This window comes from Podarcis vaucheri (genome assembly GCF_965113315.1).
Source record: "Podarcis vaucheri genome assembly, chromosome: 6".
Lineage (NCBI taxonomy): Eukaryota > Metazoa > Chordata > Lepidosauria > Squamata > Lacertidae > Podarcis > Podarcis vaucheri.
The window spans coordinates 44711890-44735937 of NC_138764.1; the positions used below are offsets into that span (position 1 = coordinate 44711890).

At 40.0% G+C, this 24048-nt stretch overlaps 1 protein-coding gene across 2 annotated transcripts in view; it reads right to left on the minus strand.

The window, feature by feature from the left end:
- CACHD1 (cache domain containing 1) overlaps positions 1-24048 on the minus strand; it is a 121770-nt gene that overhangs the window by 60507 nt on the left and 37215 nt on the right. For both annotated transcript variants that reach the window (XM_082227547.1, XM_082227548.1), the window contains exons 2-3: positions 15241-15303; positions 772-920 (exon numbers count right to left, since the gene is read on the minus strand). In XM_082227547.1, the coding sequence (XP_082083673.1) occupies positions 772-920; positions 15241-15303 (212 nt within the window). The remainder of the gene's footprint in view (positions 1-771; positions 921-15240; positions 15304-24048) is intronic.

Below are 24048 nucleotides of genomic sequence, written 5' to 3' on the forward strand. Positions count from 1 at the left end.
CAGCCTTTTCAACTTTCAGGCCGGCGATATTTTTTAAAAGCAGCATTAATCATGTTTTCCAAACAAGTCTTTCATATTTATAAATCAATTCTGAACTCTGACACGTTAGCCAATTTTCCTTCTGTAATGCCTTACTACAACAAACTTTTCCTGTTTCTAACAGCACACTAGCAAAATTAAATAGTACCAAGTTCCCAAACCAAAACTCTAGGCTGAAAATACTTATACTTTCATGTACTGGCTAAAAGCTGACCTGATAATGCAAGTACATCATTCAACACGTACCATTTAAACTAGGCCACAAACAAAAAACAGGGCAAATTCAAGGCCAAAGACTTAGAGCCTCCTTCTCTATATCCTCTTTGCATGCTTCTGCCTGGGTAGAATTTTGTCCATGAACACTGATAATGCTTATTGCTTTCACAGATGGAGGACAAAGAAGCACATGTGTCTATAGAAACACGCCTACTGTGTGAAGGTAACAGTCCACCCACTTTTTGCTTCTAACTCTGCACAACACTGGAAGGCTGTGAAGAAAGGAATGCAGTCCATGGAGTGAAAAGGTTTCACTGACACTGCCTTCACGGAACAACCTGATGTCCATAATTCCCATGGGATCAGCGTTCAACTTGAAACCATTTCAGACCATCTGCTCCACCAAGCCTCTCTCACATGGGCCCTGCCCCAAGACCAGGTCAAGATGTCCCCAGACGAATGGGCTTACCCCAATTAATAAGGCAACTCTCAGTTGGGATCCTTTTGAATACTTACTCCATCATAGACGGCGGAATGGTGCAGCAGTCTTGAATTGCAGTCAGAGGTGATGTCAGATGAGCAGTGTATGAAGCTTCCACTACATGCTTGTTCCGATTTACCACATCCAAGTACCGGTTAAATTTTTCCCGGATCTTTTTTGCAAGCTAAACAATTTTTTAAAAATAAATAAATCAGTCAATCAAAGTTGCTTTTGGGTGTGCATATATACTGTATACTTGTTACGAAATGCCCAAAGAGAAATGCCTAAAAGAAAGCAACATACCCAAGATCCCACTCACAATATTTACCATGAAGAAATGCTTCTTTATTTTGCTATTATGAGCAGCTAGTGTTAATATGAACAGTTTAAAGACAAATGCTAATTTATGAAAAAGAGGAAATAATCTGGGATGACACATATTGGGGGCGGGCGGGAATATTCAGTGTTGTGTTAACGATATTGCTCCATTAACACAAACATTTCTGCTTCCCTGATGGAAGGAGCCTCATCTCCTCCCCTCTCCCATTGTCCTGGGGGTTCTGCTCACACTCCAGAGCAGGCATAGGCAAAGTCTGCCCTCCAGAAGTTTTTGGGACTACAATTCCCATCATCCCTGACCACTGGCCCTGTTAGCTAGGGATCATAGGAATTGTGGGCCAAAAACATCTGGAGGGCCGAGTTTGCCTATGCCTGCTCCAGAGTGAATATAGTGGAAGCACAGGAGGAAGAGAAGAAGGGAAGCTTCCCTGTGCTACCAAGAGTTATTGTGTTGGCTTCTGCTAAAGGAACTCAATCTGCTACAGAGCATTTAATATACTTTTTTTTTTTTTGCACTGCATTGTGTTTTCATTTCTGAGGGGACACCTGCACATTTTTCAATTCAGCTTTAACTCTAAAACCAGATGAAACTAATCAAAATCAAACATCCTGATAATAAATTGTACTGATATCAAAGAAACTAAACTTCCAATTAATACATATACAACTGGTTAACTGATTTTGGCCAATGTAGTACATGAGGGTGGCATGGCTCTCATCTGACCTCCAACACCATATATGTGCCAGAACAAAGCAGTAGTTAAGCTACCCTATTGTATTCTAGTAGCATTGTAAATTTAGTCTGATAAGATATCCTTTTGTCATGGTGGTAATAAAATTGAAATTTTCCACAGGCATGTTTACGGAGTCCCAAAAATGCACTCATCCACAATGAAAAAACTGATCTAGAAGACCTATATGTTATGGTCACTTGAAGGATGCATGATAGAGATTTGCTGAAAACCTACACATAATTCTAGTGCCATATTAACTGGGATGAAACGGTTTAGAAGTATAATAAGAGTTACATTCTAGGGGCCCCCAAACCAGATGTGTGTATAAATGTTCTCAATGTGTCTTTACTATACATATTGAAAACCCATATGTAAATGTAGTTTTGCAATACGCTGAATACAATTCTATTATCATGCTTGACACTCAGCTTATGCCCCAGATAGTGTTTTTCTTGGCAATCAGGGCTATGAACCAGAGAACTATTCCCCTATGCTAATTTGCAATAAGGGGACACATAGAGTAGCATCATCTGCATAAGTGGAATAGCTGCTGTTGTGCCAAAACGGAAACAGTAGCTCTTTACCCCTAAAACAGGATGTGCCTCTTCTTTAACTGGCTTCCTTTTACACATCCTGTTTTACATGGAGCCACATCTGTAAGCAACCTGTTAAAAACAGGAATCAGAAACAGAAATCCCAAGATATTGTGTGTGCGTGGTTGTGCGTGTGTATAATTATATATCTATATTTGTGTATACATGTGTATGTGAGAGAGAGCATATTTCAAGTTTTCTTCATAATTCTTTCAAGAAGCTACCTCCAGCTTGCAGCCTAAATCAAGAAAGAGAATAATCTTTTAACAATTTACAGCTCATAGCAAAATGTTCAATATCATATTTTAATGCATTCTTGCCTTCGGAGGCAGATAAAGTTCTTTAATTAGTAATGTCTAACTGGCTGCCTTTCAACACCCTCAATCACCCCTTACTTACACACACCATATTCCACCTAAAGGAACAACCTGAAAACACAACTCAATTTGTGTATGGATTCCTGAAATACGTAATTGGCCTGTTCATTAGTCTCCGAGACTGACAAATGTCCTTCCTAACTATTAATAACAGGTCATTTCATCATGATTTACTTCCTTACATGAATAATGAGGCCTACACTGATAAGAGAAGTGACTTTGCCTCAATTGTTTCCATCAAATACTACAGCTCAATTACAGGTCTCCAAGGAACATAGTTTTTAACAGAATGTTGTTCAAATGAAATGACTTGTAGAATTATACCTAATTGGCATTGCAGAATGATTTATTACTATCACACCAGAGGACTGCTAATAGTCCCAACTAAGCTATGAGTCTAACACCATTAAATTGGTCTCAATTGTCAGTGAGGAGGTAATGCTGAGGAGGTTTCTCTGTTTTCCCCTCCACAAACCAATTGCTTTTGGGTGAGTTTTTCCCCTTTACACTATGAAATATAAAGTATTCTATCCTCCATATTTTATTGGAAAATACCAAAGCTGCAGAATCAGTTTTTCTCAGTAGGAAAGTTGTCATATATATTAGTAGATCTGGCTGATAGTACCAACTTGGCATACATGCGAGATAAATCTGCTAGCCCTCTTGACAATACAAATCATGTTTGGTCATGTATTATTATTAGAATAAACCAAACAATATACTTAATAGCCCACTGCAACACATTACTCTAGTTTATGTGATTCAAGCAGAAGCTACAGCATATGACTGGTGCAACACTGCATTCAGAGCGCTAAACTCCTTGTGTACCCCTTAAAATGGGCACGAGGGATTAGCAGAGGGGTGGCCATCTTTTGATATGGCCCAACAAACAAAAGTGCTTTCCCATCCCTACTCTCTCCTCTATTCTCCCCCTTCCCCTTCTTGCTCCCAAAATATTAAGTCATGGCACATTCCTGCCAAGATGGCTGCTATCCCTTGCACTAACAATGGGATCTGGGAGCCAGAGTTTGGTTACTATGCATACATGGATAACACCTGTTTGCATATTTATACCCATGTGTAAAAAGCACATCAAATGCTGCTGGTCCTATTGACAATATTTCTTTATAACATCAGTGAATCTCTCAATTTCCTCAGAGACAGCTTCCTCATTTGCATATACCCCTTGAGCTTTAAAAGCTCCTTTTAATGCTAAACTCTCTCTGATGTTCTCTCCTCCACCCCACTCCTTGCCTCCTCACTGGTTGAGAATTAAAAAACGCTTCAGAGCATGCTTTATTGATGCCAGCTGTAAAATTTGTATGCTATAAAATTGTATTCAAAACATGCATAAATTAAGCCAACACTTATATAATGACACTTGATGTAGCAGGAGCTAAAACTGCATGATTCCAATAATAATAATAATATTAACAACAACAACAACAACAACAACAACAACAACAACAACAACAATAATAATAATAATAATAATAATAATAATTCATTTGTTAATTTAAAACAGCAGACTTTGGAGAGCTGCAAAGAATTTAGCACAACAAGAGACAAACATACCCTTCCAATCTATAGTCCTGGTTTGTCATTCACAAAACTCTAATAAACATATCCTCTATTGTCACCCATAGCTTCCTAAGTGGCTTGATACTGCTAGCCATTGTCCTGTATAATTCAAACTAGGGAGTTTGCTACAATCACAGAAATTTTATTATATCCTCTCCAGAAACTATTTTGTATGTTCCATTGCCAAGCTGTATCTGATATCATCTCTTAACTCATAGTTGGATTTAGGAAGCAGCCTCATCCCCTATCTGATGACAGGTTGAATTACAAACAGGAGATCTATGGGAATGCCTGCTATCTATCAGCTGTTTCTTTCCATATGATACAATGCTAACACCTTCCTTAGAGCTACAGTTAAGCCTGCACTGGTGGCTTGTTTATACAACAGTGACACTTCCTGACCCTTCTCACAAGCAGACTTATACAAGTTGCTGCATGTAAAATTACTAAGAGCTACTGCTGAAATATGTATCAAAGAGGTTGCCCCTCTCAGTTATCTCTCCCTGCATATCCTAGCAAATCTTCAGCAAACAGATGAACTTGTGTATGTTGGGTTTTTTTAATGGGGCTGCACATTTAGCAACGTCCTACAGAATAACTTTGCACCAAAGAGACACTATTTCCTCTGCAGCTTAAACCAAACGAAGGCCATCTGAAACTACAGGCAATGACCGATTTATATGTGTTCAACTGATGTGCGACCCTGCACTCATGCATTGTGGTGACCCGGAAGTGGAAGTGGAAGGAGCAACGCTGAGTCTCTTTATGCAGTTCCCTGCCATGCCGCCGTCTTGAATCACTGTTGTTGTTGTTTTTGTTCTATATAATTACATGTGAAGTCACTATTCTCTTGTATGCTTTAAGATAGTAGCTTTGATTCCCTTTTAATAGTAATTAATTAGAATGCTTGTATGTCTCTTTTTAATGTGCCAATAATGTGCCTTCTTTTCCTGAACTATCTTGGTTTCTTTAACTATCCTTTGTTGACTTTTTTGTAGTTGAAAGGAAGTTCTTGCCTTTCACAAATCCTTGCTCAAAGGCGGGGGACATGCTACTAGTCCATATGGAACAGCAGAAATAAGTTTTGGGTTGAAAGTCACCTGTCAAGTAGCAAGAAAGGAGTTCACAGACCAATGCCAGCTAACTCCCAATAGTGGATAATGTGTAAAGGGCAGCAGGCTGACCTAGATCCTAGATTGGCTTAAGAATCTTTAAACAGTCACCCCGGAAGTGATTAAAGTGATCAGCAAATAGATGGCACTCAAAGCTGTGGGTAAAGAGAGACTAGAAGACAACCAAGGCGAAAACCTCAAGGAACCTCAATAGATTTGGGCAAAGAAGATATAATGGAGATACTGAAAAGGTGATTGTCAGGATAAATTCCGGAGCAACAGTGAGAGATTCTTTGAGGAGCAATTCTTTGAGGAAGCAAGAGCAAGACAATGTTCATGCCACTGAGAGGAGTATTTACTCCAACAGTGGAAGTGAAAGGGAGCAGCTGGGGACAGAAGACGACTCTATGTCAGGGTCCACCGAGCAGCAGGAATGCAAGTTGTAAAAAGTTCAGATCCCCAAAGGTCAGGAGTGAGAAAGCCATTAGTGTGATGGGGCTAGAAGCAAGCAGCGCAATCTCTAGGACAAGTAAAAAAGAAAAGAAAAAGCGAAGTTCCAGAGGCAACAGCTTATGAGCCAAATGTTAGAAGAAAGCAGCGCATCTTGAGGAAAGTAAACAGTCGCATTCCACAGGCAGAGTGTGGGGTAAGTGTGGTGAGCAGGGCCTTTTTGCTGCGAGATGTTACACAGGTTGAAAAACTGTCTCCAGAGCTGAAGATTTATAGGACAAGGTGGAGCTGCAGTCTCCCTGAGTCACCTGACTAGAGGCTTGTAATGTTGTCGATGCTCCACATTTGGATAGCACAATTCAGACTGTCATTCCTTCAGGAGACATGCTGCCTTGGTGGTACAGAAGGCAAAGTATTAGAGCCTAGGGTTCCATTTTTAAGACCCCTTACATTGTTTCAGAGAGTTTATCAACATGAATGTTGAAATCACCAGAAGCCAAGTGGGAATACTGTCAGAGAAGAAAGCATCCCTAGCATATCAAGGTCTGATGCAGAAGCAGAGAGGAACTGGAAGTACGGTAATTTGAAAAGCATCTTAGCTGGAGTAGAATAAATCAAGGTTATTTTCATGAAGGCTGTCGGAGAGTGGATATTAATTACATAGTTCTGCTGCTGCTGTATATTTTGAAAAGCAGAATTAACTTTCCTGACTTCAAGTCCTTTGCACCTCATCATATCATATATCATAACAAAATGTTTCATAATTACTTATTTTATATATGTTGCCAATAATACTCTTTCCCCCATCTCTCAAGCTTTGTATTATATTCTCTAGGCAGCAGAAACATGATTTCTCAGAGAATCTTTCTATTACTGGGTAAGCCCATCATTATTCCTTAAATCTCTCCCACAATACTGACTTTGCTCCCTACTATTAAAGAGGGGGAAGGACTTCGATGGAAATACCCTTCCAAATGACAGACAACTCTGAATTTTAAAGAATAAAGTCTAAGGTTTTAGTAAACAGTATTAAAATTTAACATAGTAATCATTTTTTTAACTTTAAGCCACAGTTGTATTTTTTCACTTGTTTGGATTGCAGAAAATTGGTATGTTTTCTACATTATTAAAACATGATTATGAAATCAGTAACCTACCAGAAACGTTCTCTCGGCTGACAAACTGACAATAAATGCTTTTAGAGTGTCAGTTAAGAAGTTAATGAACAATAAGAGGAATGGCTGATGGAGGATTAGGTTTGCTTACAATTTGTCTGCATTTGTTTTAATACGATCCATTTGTATATATTACCCTACACATAAACCTCCAGTACTCATGATTCATTAGCACTAAAGAGCCAAGTTATTATTAAAACAGAAGTGCTCACTTACTCTCTTGCTCTTTTCAATCCTGAGCTTTTATCCATGGTAGTTATACTCTATAGGGGCCTCATCTATCTTCTCTGACAGCTAAGTATTCGTCACAATACTTAGAATGTTTAGACATTTATTTATATATTGTTAAGAGTTAATGTATGCATCTAGGGCCGTGGTGTAAGCAATATATATTGGAGGCTTTACCAGAAACCTCACCACCACCACCCCCTTCTTCTAAAACCCATTGTATAATTTAACCCATATGATTTTAAGTGGTGTGCAGACCACCCAGAAAATGGCAGTGAAAGGCATTATCCTTCAAATAAAGCCAATGAGACTGTCTCTGAAAGAATCAAGATGGTTTCAAAAGGCCTAGATTTTACAGTTACTTTGACAATAATCCTTTTAGCTCTCAAATTCACACAAAGTTTTCAACACGAAGGTTGTCTTGGCTACACTATGTGATGTGGGATGTACAGTGGTAAAAGTATGTCAGGATATTTAAATGTTTATTTTCATGCACATAGCATATTTTACCATATTTATTATAGGTCTTTTTTAAAATGTCCTTCAATTAAATACTAAATTCCTAGAATGTATATTCTGTGACATTTTGTCATTGTACCAAAATTGGCAGCAATCCTGGGGCCATTCTTTATGGGAATAGGATTTTGTCTCCATGGGACGTACATTCAAATACAGAGTTTGTTTTGTTTTTGAAACGTCACCTGGATCCAGGAGGACGACTGACTTTACCATAAATTATAACTACTAGTAATAACCTTGACTTGTACGGTCCTAGTGTCAGAAATCAGATGTGAAGAACCAAGTTTGCAGTCTGGGAGTGCTCTTGAAACCAACTTTGTCACTGAAGACCTAGGTGGCCTTGGGGGCTAGGACAGCCTTTTACAAGCTTAGGCTAGTACATCAACTGTGACTGCTTCTGGGGTAGCTTGATCACAGTCGTCCAGGCACTGGTAACTTCAAAATTAGATTACTCAACGCACTCTATGTGAACTTCCACTGTGGTTGGTCCAGAAACTGCTTTACATAATGATGCTGCACCATTCTGCACGGATAGGAGTGAGATCCTATCAGCATATTGCATCTCTGGTCAAAGTTCTGCATTGGCAGCCGTTTTGCTACTTGACCAAGTTCATAGTTTTACTATTAACATGTAAAGCCCTTAACAACTTAGGAAGAGTTTATATGAAGGGTCACCTTGTCTCATACATGCCTACTTGACCACTTCGATCTGTAGAATATGCACTTCTACACGTGTCATATACTGTTCATTTACATACTTGAGGAGCCACCTATGCTTTTGAACTGTCTGCCTATTGTGTTTAGGCAGAACTGTTGCCGTACTGCTTCCAGTCTCTTAAGTCTCCTCATTCAAGGTGAGAATAATTTATTAGAACCCACACCAGTTGCTACCAACTGAGTTCATCAATGCTTAATTTAAATCACCATTTCACATTATCATGTAGATAAATTCTTATAAGACAATCTGAATATTTTTTAAAAAAAAGTTTGACTGTTAAATAAAACTCTTAAGCAATAAAAGCAGAAAGACAGAAGACAAAGCTGTACTTAAATTGCATTTGTTTCAATGGGAACCAAGTCATACCTAAGCTTTTCTTAAGTGTGAAAAGCCAGTGTGGTGTAGTGGTTAAGAGCGATAGACTTGTAATCTGGGGAACCAGGTTCGTGTCTCCGCTCCTCCACATGCAGCTGCTGGGTGACCTTGGGCTAGTCACACTTCTTTGAAGTCTCTCAGCCCCACTCACCTCACAGAGTGTTTGTTGTGGAGGAGGAAGGGAAAGGAGACTGTTAGCAGCTTTGAGACTCCTTAGGGTAGTGATAAAGCGGGATATCAAATCCAAACTCTTCTTCTTATTATTATTTCAATAGGGCTGAAGTTCAACTAACTTAAGATGCAACCAACTGAAGACTTATAAGATATGGTAGAAACTCTGCTATACTAGCAGAACCAAGTAAAACTGGCAGAAATTAAGTCACATCAGCACTACTGTGGTGTGTGAGCAGTATGCCAGTATATCTGCTTCACCAGTGCCATTCTGCGGGCATAAAGCTACAGACTGGAGGAGTGGACAGGTTGGAGGAGGACTGAATCCTATACCCTTCAAACCTTCTTCTCACCTGCAACCACAGCTAAATGTTGTGCCATTCAGAGCCAGGGTAAAGAAAATGATCTCTCATAAGAATCAATGGAGCATCCTATGATGTGTTTCCACAGTCAGATTCTGGCTACTAGTTATGTGGAATGTTACAATTCAATCTGAAATAACACACATTGGATACCGTTTTTAAGTAACAGAATAGACCTATTGTCCATTCTCTTTGTCAACTGACTACTTGATCAATAAACTTGAATTCATAGACTATCTACTCAAAAGGGTGAAACCAAACATAATAGCTTGGGATTAGGGAATTCATCTCTTTCCCAGAAGCATAGTTTTTAAACATCTTACCTAAATACATCCTTTGAAGTGCCCAGCATTAGTCACTTTTCAAGGACAGAGTACTCAAATGGAATGACAATTGCTATCATGCTAGTTTATGCTAGCCTCCCTAAACATGGAGGCCTCCAGATGTCCTGGGCTAAAACTCCAACCAGTTCCTGCCAGAGCAGGCTGGTTTGAGAACATACCACTGACAAAGCAGCTCAATGTATCTAAGATAAGTGAATCACAGAAGGCAATCCACACCAAATGACAACTAACTGTTTTCCATTTGCTTTTTCATATTAAGATACGCAGGCCTCAAACATTCCTCCAAGTGTCAGCTATGGGTTTTCTGTTCAGAATATTCCAGCTACTTCCATGTAGCTTGCCGGGATTGTTAAACCTTTCCTTGTGTGGCCCTGGTATTCTCTCTGGGAAAATAGTGGTTGTTTGCAGGCTACAACTTAGGCTTCCTGGGAATTTGGTCTCCTACCTTAAGGTGTTTTCACATCATTGTTTGCTGCGCCTCTAGCATGTTCCCACCACCATTTTTTAAGACAGGTTCGCACAACGTTAACTGCAATCTATCTGCATTCTATTGCTTTTAGAGAAATATTTATCTTTGATGCACTCACACCAGGTTCCACGTGATTTGAAAATGGAAGCAGTCATTCCATTGTGGTGTGAACAGATCAGGGGGCTTTAGAGCATACACAGAAGACAGCAAGTGCACAGATAAAACCTTCTGCAACACTGGGGAAAGAAAGCAGGTGAATGTGAACAGCAGTGGGAGATATAAACTTGGAAATGCAGCAGAGGGGAAACCTACTCACAGGTGTTCAAGCTGAGCACAGCCTCAGAGAGACCTTGTAGCTACAGGAGACATCACCTGTTCTGTAAAAGGTATTGATGCTGTGCTTGTGCATAAGAGAAGTGTTTGTGCCATCACAAAACATGGGTAACCCATGGGTGTTATTGGGAGTGATGTGTATTTGATGGGTGATGACAGAATTGCTAGGGATCTTTTCAAATCGTCTTCACAGTTGTTATACTACATCTATCTCCCTCCCTGTAGCTATTGTGTTTTTAGATTGAGTAACAAAGGGTACCAGCTAGTTACACTGGTATAAGTTCCACATAGTGGTTGCCATCTTAGCGGGACCACAGGAATGCCTAGCACATGTGATTAAAACACTGTCATATCCGAAAAATGGGTTCCTATTGCAAAAAAGGGGTGTATAAAGAATTTGTATGTTTGCCAAAGGCTCACTGAGAAATGTAAAAAATCAAGTGTGCAGAAAGCAGAAAATAAATGATACCTTCTCTGGTATTTCCACAAAGGAACTTTACCACAGAGCAGTTTTGGATCTGTGTTTTTTTTTTTTTTTTTAAAGGAGCAAGCTTGTAGTCACTAAAAATATTTTACCCACAGCACCACACTAATCTATCAATGTTTTTCTCGATTTTTTTGTCAAATATATATTGGAGCTCGAAATTGTTGCCCAGTATTTCTAAGCTGTATCTTCCAAAAGCCAATCTTCACATTGAATATTGCCCTGAACAGTAATGGTTAACCAGAGAACTACTGAACTCGGAGAACTACTGAACAATGTCAACATGAGCCTAAGCATGACTAATGGTAATGTAATACACAGCACTTGGCTGATAGCAGTGTACTCCTTGAAGGGTATACCAATTATCTTGATACTCTTCGTGACACTATTATCAATTATCATGTTATCAGTTATCATAGCTCACTGCCACTTAGCCAGCAATGGAAGCCAAGGTGATAAACCTGTTAATTAAAATGAATATGTGAACACTCATTTATAGCCAGTTCATATGACCTGGTATTATCAACTGCTTCCTCTGACACTAAGTATGCTGAGATGGGTTCAAATAACAAGGAAGGGGATTTAGACTAAACAACAGGAGGAACATCCAGATGCTATGAGCGGAACAGCATCCAAACAGGCCTGCCTTGAGAAGTGATGGATGCAGGAGAGGTTTAAGCAGAGACTAGATAGCCACCAATTAGAGATGGCATTGTAGAGGATTTGCTGCAGTGGCAGAAGGTTGCACCAGGAGACCATTGAGGCCCCTTCCAATTCTATGATTCTAGGAGAACAAGAAGCTCACTGGAGATAAAAGATTGGTGGTAGCTGTTTTTATAACAAAGCAACTGAGAGGGTACTTGCAATTACTGTATCATCATCATCATTGTCACGTCAACTCTCCCTGACAGTATCTTATTTCAGTTTCTAAAATTTGGTCAGACAACTGATTTTTACAAGGCTGGTATAAGCAGCAAGCATTACTCAATAAGTCTCCAGCCATGAATACTTACACTGCCAGCTAAAGGGAAGTCCATTTGATGACTGAAAATACTCTTCCTCCCAGGAACTTGGGGGCAGACACGTGTGTTTATCCCATTTAAAGCACAATTCTATACATGTCTATTCAGAAGTAAGCCTCAATGACTTTCAGGTAAGGGTACATATGAAGCAGTGTTAGAAACTAGGTTAGAAAAGCTAGGAGCCAAATGGCTTTTGGGACCTGGGTTGTGAGCGCCAAAACAGAATGTCTAGTCACCGCTGGGAGGGGGTGGGGTTGGCAACACTTTTAATTTATTATTTTGTTAAGCATGAATTAATACACAATTAACGTTAAGTGACACATTGTTAATATCACATTTTTAGCAGAAATTGTCAATACAAATATATAAAAAATTGTCCAGTAGCACCTTAGAGACCAACTAAGTTTGTTCTTGGTATGAACTTTATTGTGCATGCACACTTCTTCAGATACACTGAAGATAAACTTGTTAATACAAGTTTAATTTGATGTTGACAATAAAAGTATCGGTACCATACTCCAGTTTTCAAAACACTCTACCCTTTATTGTTAAACTCCATATTGTCTATCCTTAACAATTACTTCAAGGTTTCCAAACACATACATTTCAGTAATTCTTGTGTGTCAGCCAGGCTCAAAAACTGGCACCCAGACTTTTTAGGTGCTCGCAAATGGAGAATCTTTAGGTGCAAAATGCACTTGGTGCCTGCTAATTTTGAACCCTGATATGAAAGCAATGCCTCAAAATGACATGGGAAGCTGGTGAGGCCTAACGAGTCCACCCAAGTGGACTTGAACTGTGAAGACTTGAACTCTGTTCTCCAGGCCTATGACAGTACTACTAGAACTTATTGGCTATCACTAAATAAACTCTGTTTTAAGTCTGCCTATAACAACAAAGAATTTTGGTGCCATTAAGATAAAAGACATTTTTGTGTCATGAACTTGGGGGTCAAATCCCACCTCTATCAACTTGGGGTTATCCTCAGTTGACGTGAATATACACACTGCAAAGTGAGTCCAGAATGCAAGCAATGCACAAGACAGATAAGTCCTATTACTACACAAAGCACAAATGTGAATGCAATCCAATCCAGAGAGCAAAAGATACTGAGATGCAAACACCTAACCAGAGACAATTAATTTCTGCAGTAGTCACTTTGTCTCTATTCAGCTCAAGTCTGATAGTGTCAAATCTACAAATGAATTCCAACACAGCTGCTTCATACAACTCTCCCTTCAAAACTTTGTGAGGTGTTTTTTTAAAGACGTATGACAACGTTCTTGTCTCACTGAATGACCATGGAGACTTAAGTGTTTCCCCGCCAATTTACATTTTTTATGTTTTGAGAAAGCAGTCTGGTTGCCTAATGGTAATTGGGAAAGGGTACTACTGACACATGACGGGATGCTTGGAAACTTCTCAGCACACCGTCCAAGGGATTCTGGGAAAACAAATTTTGGAAACCCAGGGGCTTAAGCAGTGAAAGGGATGGAAAAGGTATTGCACTTTGCCTGACAGCTGTCCACTTCTCCCACCACCAAATATATGTCACATCGTGCCTTAGTAATAATTACAATGGGGCACGTATTCCACATTTACATAGCCAGTGAGGCGTGGTTAGAGGATCCAGCTAGGGCAAAGGAGACCCAGAGACAAATCTCTACTTTGGTATGAAGCTGTTGGGCCATTCACTTTATCTGAGCCTAGCCTACTCTGAGAGGTTGTGGTAAGGATAAAATGAGGGTGGGGAAGAACCATGCACACAGCCCTGAACTCCTTAAAGAAAGGAGTTGGGTAGGATAAAACCATACTAAATAAAGAAACACTAAATTTACATTACCAGTAAAATATGGGATGAGAAATGAGGTAAAACTTTTAAATGTTGTTTTTGTTAGTTTGAAAACTAACCTGATATGAAAGAAAGGGTGCTTGTTTTAGATTAAGATTCTAGCCTCTATTCCAGACACAAATGAGAATTAAGTGGCAGCATCTTTCCTTTCCCCACAGAATAATGGAAGATCGATCAACTCTATTTTCCCTTTTAAAAACACTTCTCTTCTCTTCACACTAATGGATAAGAGAGATTTCTCGTGGGGAAAGGAAGGAAAGGGCCTTCTTCTACCGCCACCCTTTTCCCAATAGCCACTAAGCCAGTGGCTCTCTATCTGAGGAACTCTGGGGTTGCAGAGAAGCTTGCCAGAGTTCATCTGTGAGAAGATCAATTGTGGCAGACAAACACTGGAATGTCAGCTGGTCTGCAATCAGTACAGTTTCCCCAGAATGTTCAGCTGCATGTGAGATCCAAGTTTTCTAGAGAAAACTTGGTTCACATAGGTTGACATTTCAGCCCAAGAGGCCTAGCTGGAGCGCTATATGAAAGGAGTACACACCCTAGAACAAGCCCTAGCATGCTTTGGAACATACAGGGACGAGGGGAGTTTAAATCCTTTCTATAAGCATTTCAGAAAACAGAGGGCCCAATGACCTCCTTGCCAGCTCTAATCAGTGCAGTGTAGAAGGCCATGTAACCCGCCCCTTGTGTTTATCATCAGCACTGGGATAATTGACGCAGTTGCATCTTCTTTTTGTTTCTTCTGCGGGCTTTTTGCTTCCAAATGGTCCTTCTCTGTGGGCCCACATGGCCCTGCTCATTCCATCATCCTTTGATCTGCTTTCCTCCCCGCAGGCAGAGGACAAGCAAAAGTGCTTCCAGATGAACTGCCTTTGTTTTGTTTTGTCTTATTTACACTTCAGGAGGTTTGAATGCTGTTTTCTCCACTCAGAGAAACTTTACTAGAGAATCCTAGTCTAGTGTGAATGCAGCCATCTACAGGCATCAAGGGGGAGAGAGATGCAGAATGCCAGTCAAACCTCAATTATCTCTTTTTCGGGGGGGGGGGGACCATGAAATTCATGAACTAGTAAGCTGCGCTAAAATCTGCCTATGCCAAAATATATCAAACTTCAACTCCTACTTAAATACAAAGATCATAACTTTAGACATATACGAAAGCAAACATACAACAGAAACCAGCTACTGCAGATATAAAATTTTAGGTTGATTACTACTATAGTGTTACTGCCATATAATGCTGATCAGCAAAGGAATTCTTACCTGCTGAACTTCACTTTCTCCATTTGAAATTTTTTCCGTGTACACAAAGGAGTTGAATATCCGCTGTAATAAAATTAAGAAAGATTGATTAGACACATCGGTATAATATCAGTGACTGAGCGTATTTAGGTGAAAAAAGCAGCTACATACGGAACAGGTAATATAAAAGAGAAGATTAAGGATTAAAAGAATTATGGTAATAAGAGACGGAAAAACCACAGCAGTTTCATTAAAAACACATACGCTTCCATAATTAAATTAAACAGATGTTTGTGTTTTGTGGAAATATATAGGATATTGCATCCAGAGTGCCTGACATTGAGTGCAAGTGGTATGAATTTAAAATAGCTATGCTTCACATTTCAAACATGGCTTTCCCCAAATAAAGTAATTGTTTACATATACCATACATTTAATGCAATGCAGCTTTTTCAAAAAGGTTTTTTTTTTTTATAAAAAAAAATCTCATTCTAAATTTCATTAGGAGCCTGTCTAGATTTCACTTATACTCAACGGGCTTTGCTTTGGGACTCCTGCGGTGGAAAAGGAGCAGCGGCATTCTGTACCTCCCTTTTCCCACTGTATACATACATGTTGTTGAAGGGAATGGCACGGAAAAAGTGAAGGCTCCTTACGGAGAGACAAAACTAAATTGTTTATATATTACTCACACACATCAGTACACAAACCAGCTCTGCTTGCACCCTCCCTTCTTGCTCGCATTCTCCAGTCTATGTCTTGCTGGTCTTCTCCTTTATCTTTCCTACATCTGGGTCAGCAGCAGTGAGGGAGCTAAGAGGTTTTAGAAGTGGATAACCCTTACCTACAAAGCAATAATCAAGGCTTCTACTGGGTTATTGAGAGGAAGCCTATCCAACCTTAGCTCCCAGCCCAGAGGCAGGCATCTGCTCAGTCTATCCTTACCCCCAAAGATCTTAAGAAGGCTTGGCTTGGGCAGAAAGGAGACAGTATATAGCTTCCATTCAGCCAATGCCATCAAGGGCCTTCGGTAACCATCTCACTATTGGTGATGGGCTGTTCCCAAAGCAATAGGAAGGGGGATCTTGGACTCAGTGGATGCATGTAACAAGCCAAACATCTTCTGAGAACCATCTATCTTTCCTACTTTTGGGCTGATGGTGGGAAACTGAAGCTGATGGCAAACATTGACAGGTGAGCAGGTATGCCTATCTGTCAATCACCTGTTGTTGTTGTTGTTGTTGTTCCACTTAATGCCAAAATATGCTCTAAGCAGTTTAGATGTTTAAGGGAGGTTGCCAAAACTGCCAATCTGCTGATTGATGGTTACAGCAACCTCTTCTTAAGACACATTTACTGCACCAATCAGCTGGCTGACACTGCCAGCTCCAAAGGAGGTTGTTGTAACAGCTGGTCAGCTAATTGGGAGTTACAAGGAGCCTCTTTGAAGTCTGTTTGGAGGAAGTGGTTTAGAGTGCAAAGGAGCATTTCCCCCCCCTCTGCAGACATCTGTATACAGAGATTGGTCAAATTAGCAAAGAGTTGTGTACAAAGCCAAAACAGAAATTTATTATTCTTATCAGTAGAGAAGTATAGGCAAAGTACATAAAATACACAATACATATGTATTTTACATAATACATATGTATTTTAAAAGAAAAAAAGATTACTTCCACGGAAAAAAGGTTATGATCATTTTCCCCATTTATTTTCCACACTTTCTAAACTTAGAATTTTGTTTTATTCTATAGGCTCATAAATTTATATTGTTAATATGCCTATATCATATGACTAAATACCCATATGTACCATTTATTCTTCTGCCAAATTATGAATATTCAAAACTACCAACAAAATAGCATGAATACTTATTTTTCATGTCATGTAGAAATACAGTTATTCAAAGACCTACCATATAGCATGCTTAACCAAGAGTGTGGCTCTTGTCTTCACATAAGTGATAAGAGAATGCATATAGAGAAAACCCAATCTGAATTACTTTCATTTTACAATGCTCCCACCTCCTTCTGTAGCTGGCAAGCTAGGAGTGGGGGACCTGTGGTCCTCCAGATGCCCTTGGACTCCAACTCCCATCAACCCCAGACAGCATTGCCAATTGTCAGTGGTTAAGGAAGCTGGAGTCCAGCAGCAAATGGAGGGCTATAGGCTCCTCCTCTCTGCTCTAAGCAGCTATAATTATGTGGCACAAAAATACATCTGTGCTTCCTGGTCAGACGTTTTAGATCAGGGGTTGGCAAGGATTATCTTGCCTGGGCCGGATCAGTCCCGCAGAGATCCATCTGTGGGCTGGATTGTGCGCATGCATGAGTGCGCGCGACCACAATTTCCAGCGTCTGCGCATGTGCAGATGTGATATCCAGCGCTACGTAAGTAAGTCCCTGTGCCGCGCTGGCTTAGCACAGCGCATGCGCGAACGGGCGGCTCAGTTCGGGGCAGCTCATGACCTCCAAGGGCCGCTTCCTGGCTATGGTCTTTAGGTTGCTGACCCCTGTTATAGCTAATGCTTCTTGTATCATAAAAACTTCATTTACTTGCAGACCAATCTGTATTAACTGTTATCACAACTGTATAATATGCACTCTTTTGTTCAGGAAATAAATGAGTTACAAATTGGGAAACTCATATTAAACCAATAGTTTAAATCACGATTAAGCTCAACTACTTTAAAAATACATTTCAATCATAGGCATACAGGCAAAGCCGACAATGAGTTACAGTATTTTAAAGAAATATGGGACCAAAGACAAATGGTAAAGAGCATTTTTGGGGGGAAATGGAAAAGGAACAAACCAAGTACAGTACATTTAACTAAGGTGGGAGTGTAACCCACTGCCAAAGCACAGCAGTAATTTGATCCTAAGTGTGCCACATGTGTTAATATTAAGATTAAATTGCTTTCCAAGCACCTTATTCTAAAAGATAAAACGTACTGTTAACTACATCGAGCAACAACAGATTCAAAACACTTCATCATATTAATTTTGTTGTCCGGTTTATTTCTTTGAGCGCCACACTTTGTGTGCAGTGCTTTACAGAGTTTTAGTTTATTAGCTTATTCAATTTATATATAGTGGTACCTCGGGGTTACAGACGCTTCAGGTTACAGACACTTCAGGTTACAGACTCCGCTAACCCAGAAACAGTACCTCGGGTTAAGAACTTTGCTTCAGGGTGAGAACAGAAATCGTACAGCAGCGGCGTGGCGGCAGTGGGAGGCCCCATTAGCTAAAGTGGTACCTCAGGTTAAGAACAGTTTCAGGTTAAGAACGGACCTCCAGAACGAATTAAGTTCTTAACCCAAGGTACCACTGTACCACCCTACATTCACAGCTAAGGATGCAAGTACCTTATCTGAACTAGATGTAGCATCTAAGAAAATAAAGATATAAGCAGCAGTTTGGCAGATCAAATTCTATCCTCAGCACTCCTCTTGCCATCATTCAAGGAAGACATATCCTCGGTCACAGAAAACACTGTGGAATAATCTTACGTTTTGTTCCACTGAGCTTATGACTGTCACTTTCCCTTATTCCTTTCCCTCTTGGGGACTTCAGGAATTTAAGAAATTTGAACTCTTAATGCTAAGGCCACCCCTGGAGAGGGCGGCAGTAAATCTTCTGAGTTTACAAGTCCCAGTGAGCCTAAAAGGATTAAAAAGGCAAGATACAACTATTATGAAAAAGCCCAACACTGAAACTTCCTCTCATTCTATCCCCTTTATTAAAAGCTCTGATCAGTTTCTAAGACTACAAACAAACCTTTCCCACCCCACCCAATTTAGAGAAGCTAATTTAACATCAGAAGAAAATACATTAAAGGTGTCATTTTGATGCAAAATGAACTGCATTTTCTTTTCCACTCACAAATTGCTGAATATCTGGACATCAAAGGAAACAAAGAAATAGCCTCTTAGCTAACACTGAGGTTTCTATCCATAATACGAAGCTAGCCCTTAACCTGAGCTTTTACAGATCTATGAAGAAGCATTAAAAATAATGAATATAGTTAGAAAAAAAGAATGCCAATAATCGCTTGTTTGGTTACTTAGCTTATGTTTTCAAGTGAGAGTGAGTTGAAAAAATAAGTATAAAATTTTCCACTATGAAAATGTTTGCTTCAAATCTTAATTTTTGCTACCTAACAGCAGCACATGAATACTGTGATCACTGAAATGTTCTATCTTCTCTCCCCATGGTTCCTGTAATTAAATGAAGGAAAAATTGTGTGATTGCAAGCAGCATGATTGGAGTTATATGTAGTTGGGCCCTTTGATATGGATAATGCAGTGCAGTTCTGCATGCACTTTGCATCACACACTGTGAAAATGTGGCATACATGAATTTATCTATACTGCATGTGGAATATCTGACAAATTACCATCATTGATTTGTGTTTAAACATGAATGGCATATACTAAACTGCTGGGTTTATTTATACATTTATCTGAAGTACTTATAATTCACTCTTCATTGAATATTGTCGATTCCAGAGTGGGGAACAATGAAGTAAAATAATAATATACAGGGGGAAAGCAATAAACAGAAATTGCAAAATCCATCAAAGTATGTCCAATAAACATCAAACAAATAAACAGCTCCATTATATAGCAAAAAAAAACCCTAAACTACAACATTAGAAATTCCCATTTAATAAAATACGTGGATGAGGAAAACAGGACATTCAATTCACTGAAGAACCAAATGGTCCTATCAACAGTTCCCACACCATTTCTTACTTGGTGCAATGCAACCCACTCACTCCCCCCCCCCAATCAGAGAGAGGGCCCCACTCTGTGCTAACAGACTCTCATTCTGTCTTTTGAGCGCCTTCACTGCCATTCTCGAACCCATCCAGGCTCTCACCATGAGCAGCAAATTGTGAACTCTTAATATTATAACTGTACCATATGCTTTATCAAAATGTAAATCAGCCTAGTAACATAGTACATGGTCAATTAGTTTGTTGTTGACATTTAAAGCTGTAAACAATTTGGGACAAGGACATCTAACAGAACTATGTCCCCTGATACAGACCAAGCTCAGCTGTAGGATTTTCTTATGAATGGCCTACTGGTCATTTCACAACCAGCAGACTGTCCCTTGGGGACACTGCAAAAGTGGGCTCTCTCAGCGATGGCACCCACAGTCTTTGGACTACCAACCCTCAGTCATGAAGTGGTCATCTTAAAACAACTCTCAAAAACTTCGGTTTATGCAAGTTTGCCTAGACTCTTACCAACTCCTACTTTCTAATTATAGGCTCTTTTTAATATTTTAAAAGTAATGAATTTTTAATGCTCAGCTTTATTAAATGGTATTCTGCTTTAATTACTTCTATATAAACCACTTGGAGATGTTCATTACATTAAGCTGTATACAATTTTTATAACTAAATAAATGTGAGAATGCATGCTGCTCCATGCATCTGTGCTGATTCTAGATCGCCATTCGTGTGGATGGGAGGAAAAGGGGAACAGCAGCTCCTAGCTTGATTAGGCTCATGGCCAAACTACATGTGATCAGGTCTAGCATTTATTTATTTTTACTTAAAAGCAGCCTCAGTGATGCTATAATTTGCACTGTAGCAGCAAAGCTGGGGGTGGGGAGGAGTCAACCCTTTCCTATGACATTTTACAAAACTAAAGGAAGTACACAAACATACACACAGCTAGCCCTGCAGCAGAAACAATAAAATATTTTCCCAATACGAGGCAAAGCACTTCCCCTCCCAACTACAGTTGAAACGAGCAAAGTCTGACCACTCATACCATTCCTTTTCTGCCTTATCCCTTGAATACAGGAAGTGGAGATAAGTCCTTTTCTGTGCCAGTACTGTAATTAAGGTTCGTGCTCCCTAGAGAGGTCCTTCTTGGCACCTATATAACTTGGGCACCAATTGAAGACTGTTGTATTCTCTTTGGTTTTGGTCCAGTTAGTTTTGATGCTTGCTACTGCTGCTCTGAATTGTTATATTTGATCAAACTGTTGTTTTGTTGACTGGTTTTAGTTTTGGTTGTTTTTTTTAAAAAAAGAGAGAGGTAGCACTGAGCAAATAAATGTGCTAGTTAGAACCCTTATTTTCACATCCACCTGTATGGCTTGCTTTCTGTCTTTTGATGGGGGCCGGAGTTTGCTAAGGAACAGAGGAGGGAGGACAAAAGACAGGGAGCATCTTAACTAGGTGAAGAGGAATCCTGGAGAGGCAGCATGGCTGGCACACTGCAGCACTGCTTAAGAAAGAATATATACCTGTATCTCATGCAAGCATATTTAACCTAGCATCTTCATTAAACAGATTTTCAAACCCTTAGCTGGAATTAGCATTTGGGAGAGAATCTTAGAAACAAAAAAAAAAACCCCAAAATGGACGGAAAGGAGACTTTGGGAAAGTTTCTCCAATTCTTAATACCTTTATTACAACAGTCCTTCACTTCCTTTTTGCAGTGACTTATGCCAATCAGACCCTTGCCCAAACACCCCAAAAGGGTGAAGATCAAGTTATTATTACCACAACAGATTATACCAATGTAAGAGGCTGTTCCACTAGGCTCTATTTCTGAAAGAACCTGAGCTGGCAGAGGCTCTCTGCACTCTGCTTTATTTTATTTATAGACGTCAATGGGATAGTGTAATTGCTCAAAGCTATGCTCAGTTACTTGAATACATCCAAACTGAGACCATTAAAAACGTAGAGGGAAAAGATTGAAGCCCCAACTGGGACACTGTATTTCTAGACATAACCTCTTCAAAACCCCTATTTACCCTGAGTAAAGAAGAGCTGGAAAACTACCAAAAATGTCATCAAGATACTTTTTTTGAAGCCAAGGAAGGGGAGGAGGGAGGAAAAAAATTAGTTCCACATGTTAAAACGATTCAGCGTTTAGTCTATGTAATTTGACTAACGTTATACTCATGACAATGCGCATGGCAATCTTACAGAAAACTAAAATTGATGTTATGCAACCTCAGAATATAAAGCAGATGGTGGAAATAAACCTCCATACACTATTAATTTTCTTCATCTTGAGCCTGGGAGTAGGGGACAAGGGAAATATATTTACTATAATCTACAATAATAGTAGATAATTATCCAGTGGATTCCTGTATTCTCAATAGAGGTCAAGAGCAGAATGGCATAACGGGGGGGGGGGGGAGAGAGAAGGGGAGAGCCACTGGAGTCCAAAAATGCCATTATCAAATGGTACAGTGTCCAGTTGTAAAAGATAGAGGAGCATTTCCAGTACAAAAGCTATTTTGAAATATACAGTGGTACCTCTGGTTGCGAACAGGATCCGTTCTGGAGCCCCGTTCACAACCTTAAAGGAATGCAACCCGCGTCTGCGCATGCATGGGTCGTGATTCGCCACTTCTGCGCATGCGCATGACGTCATTTTGCATGTCTACGCATGTGTGAGCGGTGAAACCCAGAAGTAACCCTTTCCAGTACTTCCGGGTCGCCGCAGGACACAACCTGAAAAGACTTAACCTGAAGCAAACGTAACAAGAGGTATGACTGTATAACAAATTAGCACAAAGTACAAATTAACAAATACAAATAAATATTCTGAGTAGAACGCAACAGCCAGGTTCTCATGTAGTGTTCAGTCAAATCATGGCTTATCATTAGCACGCTGGGTGCCCAGGAGGAGACTGCAGCTGTGCTGATCCACCCTATTACTTTCAGGTCAATGTAGAGTGGCAGCTAAGCTTAGCATATTGTCCAAGCTCAGACTTAGTTAAGCTCTTTCCTCCTAGATCACAATCTAAAGCCAAGTTTTGTTCTTTTCTCTTTCGTCAAGCCCAGTGCTAGTGGCCAGCTGATGTTTCATAGATCTATAGGCTGGGGCATTTTGCGTAAATTAAGATGGCAAGCAGCAGCCACCAATGGAAGTGAAGCTTCCCATCATGTGGCTCTGTCTTTAAATACCATATTGGCCTGAATATAAGCCACACTCCCCCCCCAATTCCGATTGTTAAAAGTTAAAGTGCAGCTTATATCTGCTACCGTACGATATCGCTGCTGAAACAGCTGCCACGAGGGCTGTCGGGAGCACAGGGCAATGGCGCCCGTCACGTCCACGGCTCCCAAGCCTCCCCCAAGGCACTGAATTTTAAAGGTGAGGCTTATATTCAGGTCAGGCTTGTATTCGGGCCAATATGGTGTTTGTTTCTAGTAGTTGTGGCACTAACAATGAGCACAAAGGGAGGCTACCTATGCTGCTCAGCCACCTGAAAGGCTGTTGCTACTGAGGCAAACCAAGGAAGGAAGAGACTCTGTTACATACAGTACTAGCAATTGCTATGGGGTCACATGGAACAGCTGCAAAATGCAGATGCCATTACCTGTGCAACTGTTTGCAGAAACCAACACAGGTATAAAATTCAAGTATTTCATCTCCACCATCATGAAGCTGTAACTCCTGGTCACCAACGTCTTGCTTTGCACTAGCTGAGTAAGTTGACTTGCTAGTTAACTCACTTTCCCCCCTCTGTTCCCAAAATATGAGCCAGGAGTAGCTGCTTCGTCATATGAGAAACCATTCTAACACAATTGGGCACTTCTGTTTTGTTCTTCATGGATATTTATTAAAAGACAGAAAACAGGAAAACCCTATCAGAATCTAAGAGGAATGTTGGCCTCAGAAGGATTATGTTCATGTCGAGAGAGTTTCGTTTCATTCTTGGCGCTGTGTTTCTCTACTTTACAGATCTATCAATCACAAGACAGGCTGCACACTCACAGCTCTAATGGCATGGGATAAGCCTGTGTAATTTCATACTCCACAAGAAAAAAAAGGTCCAATACATG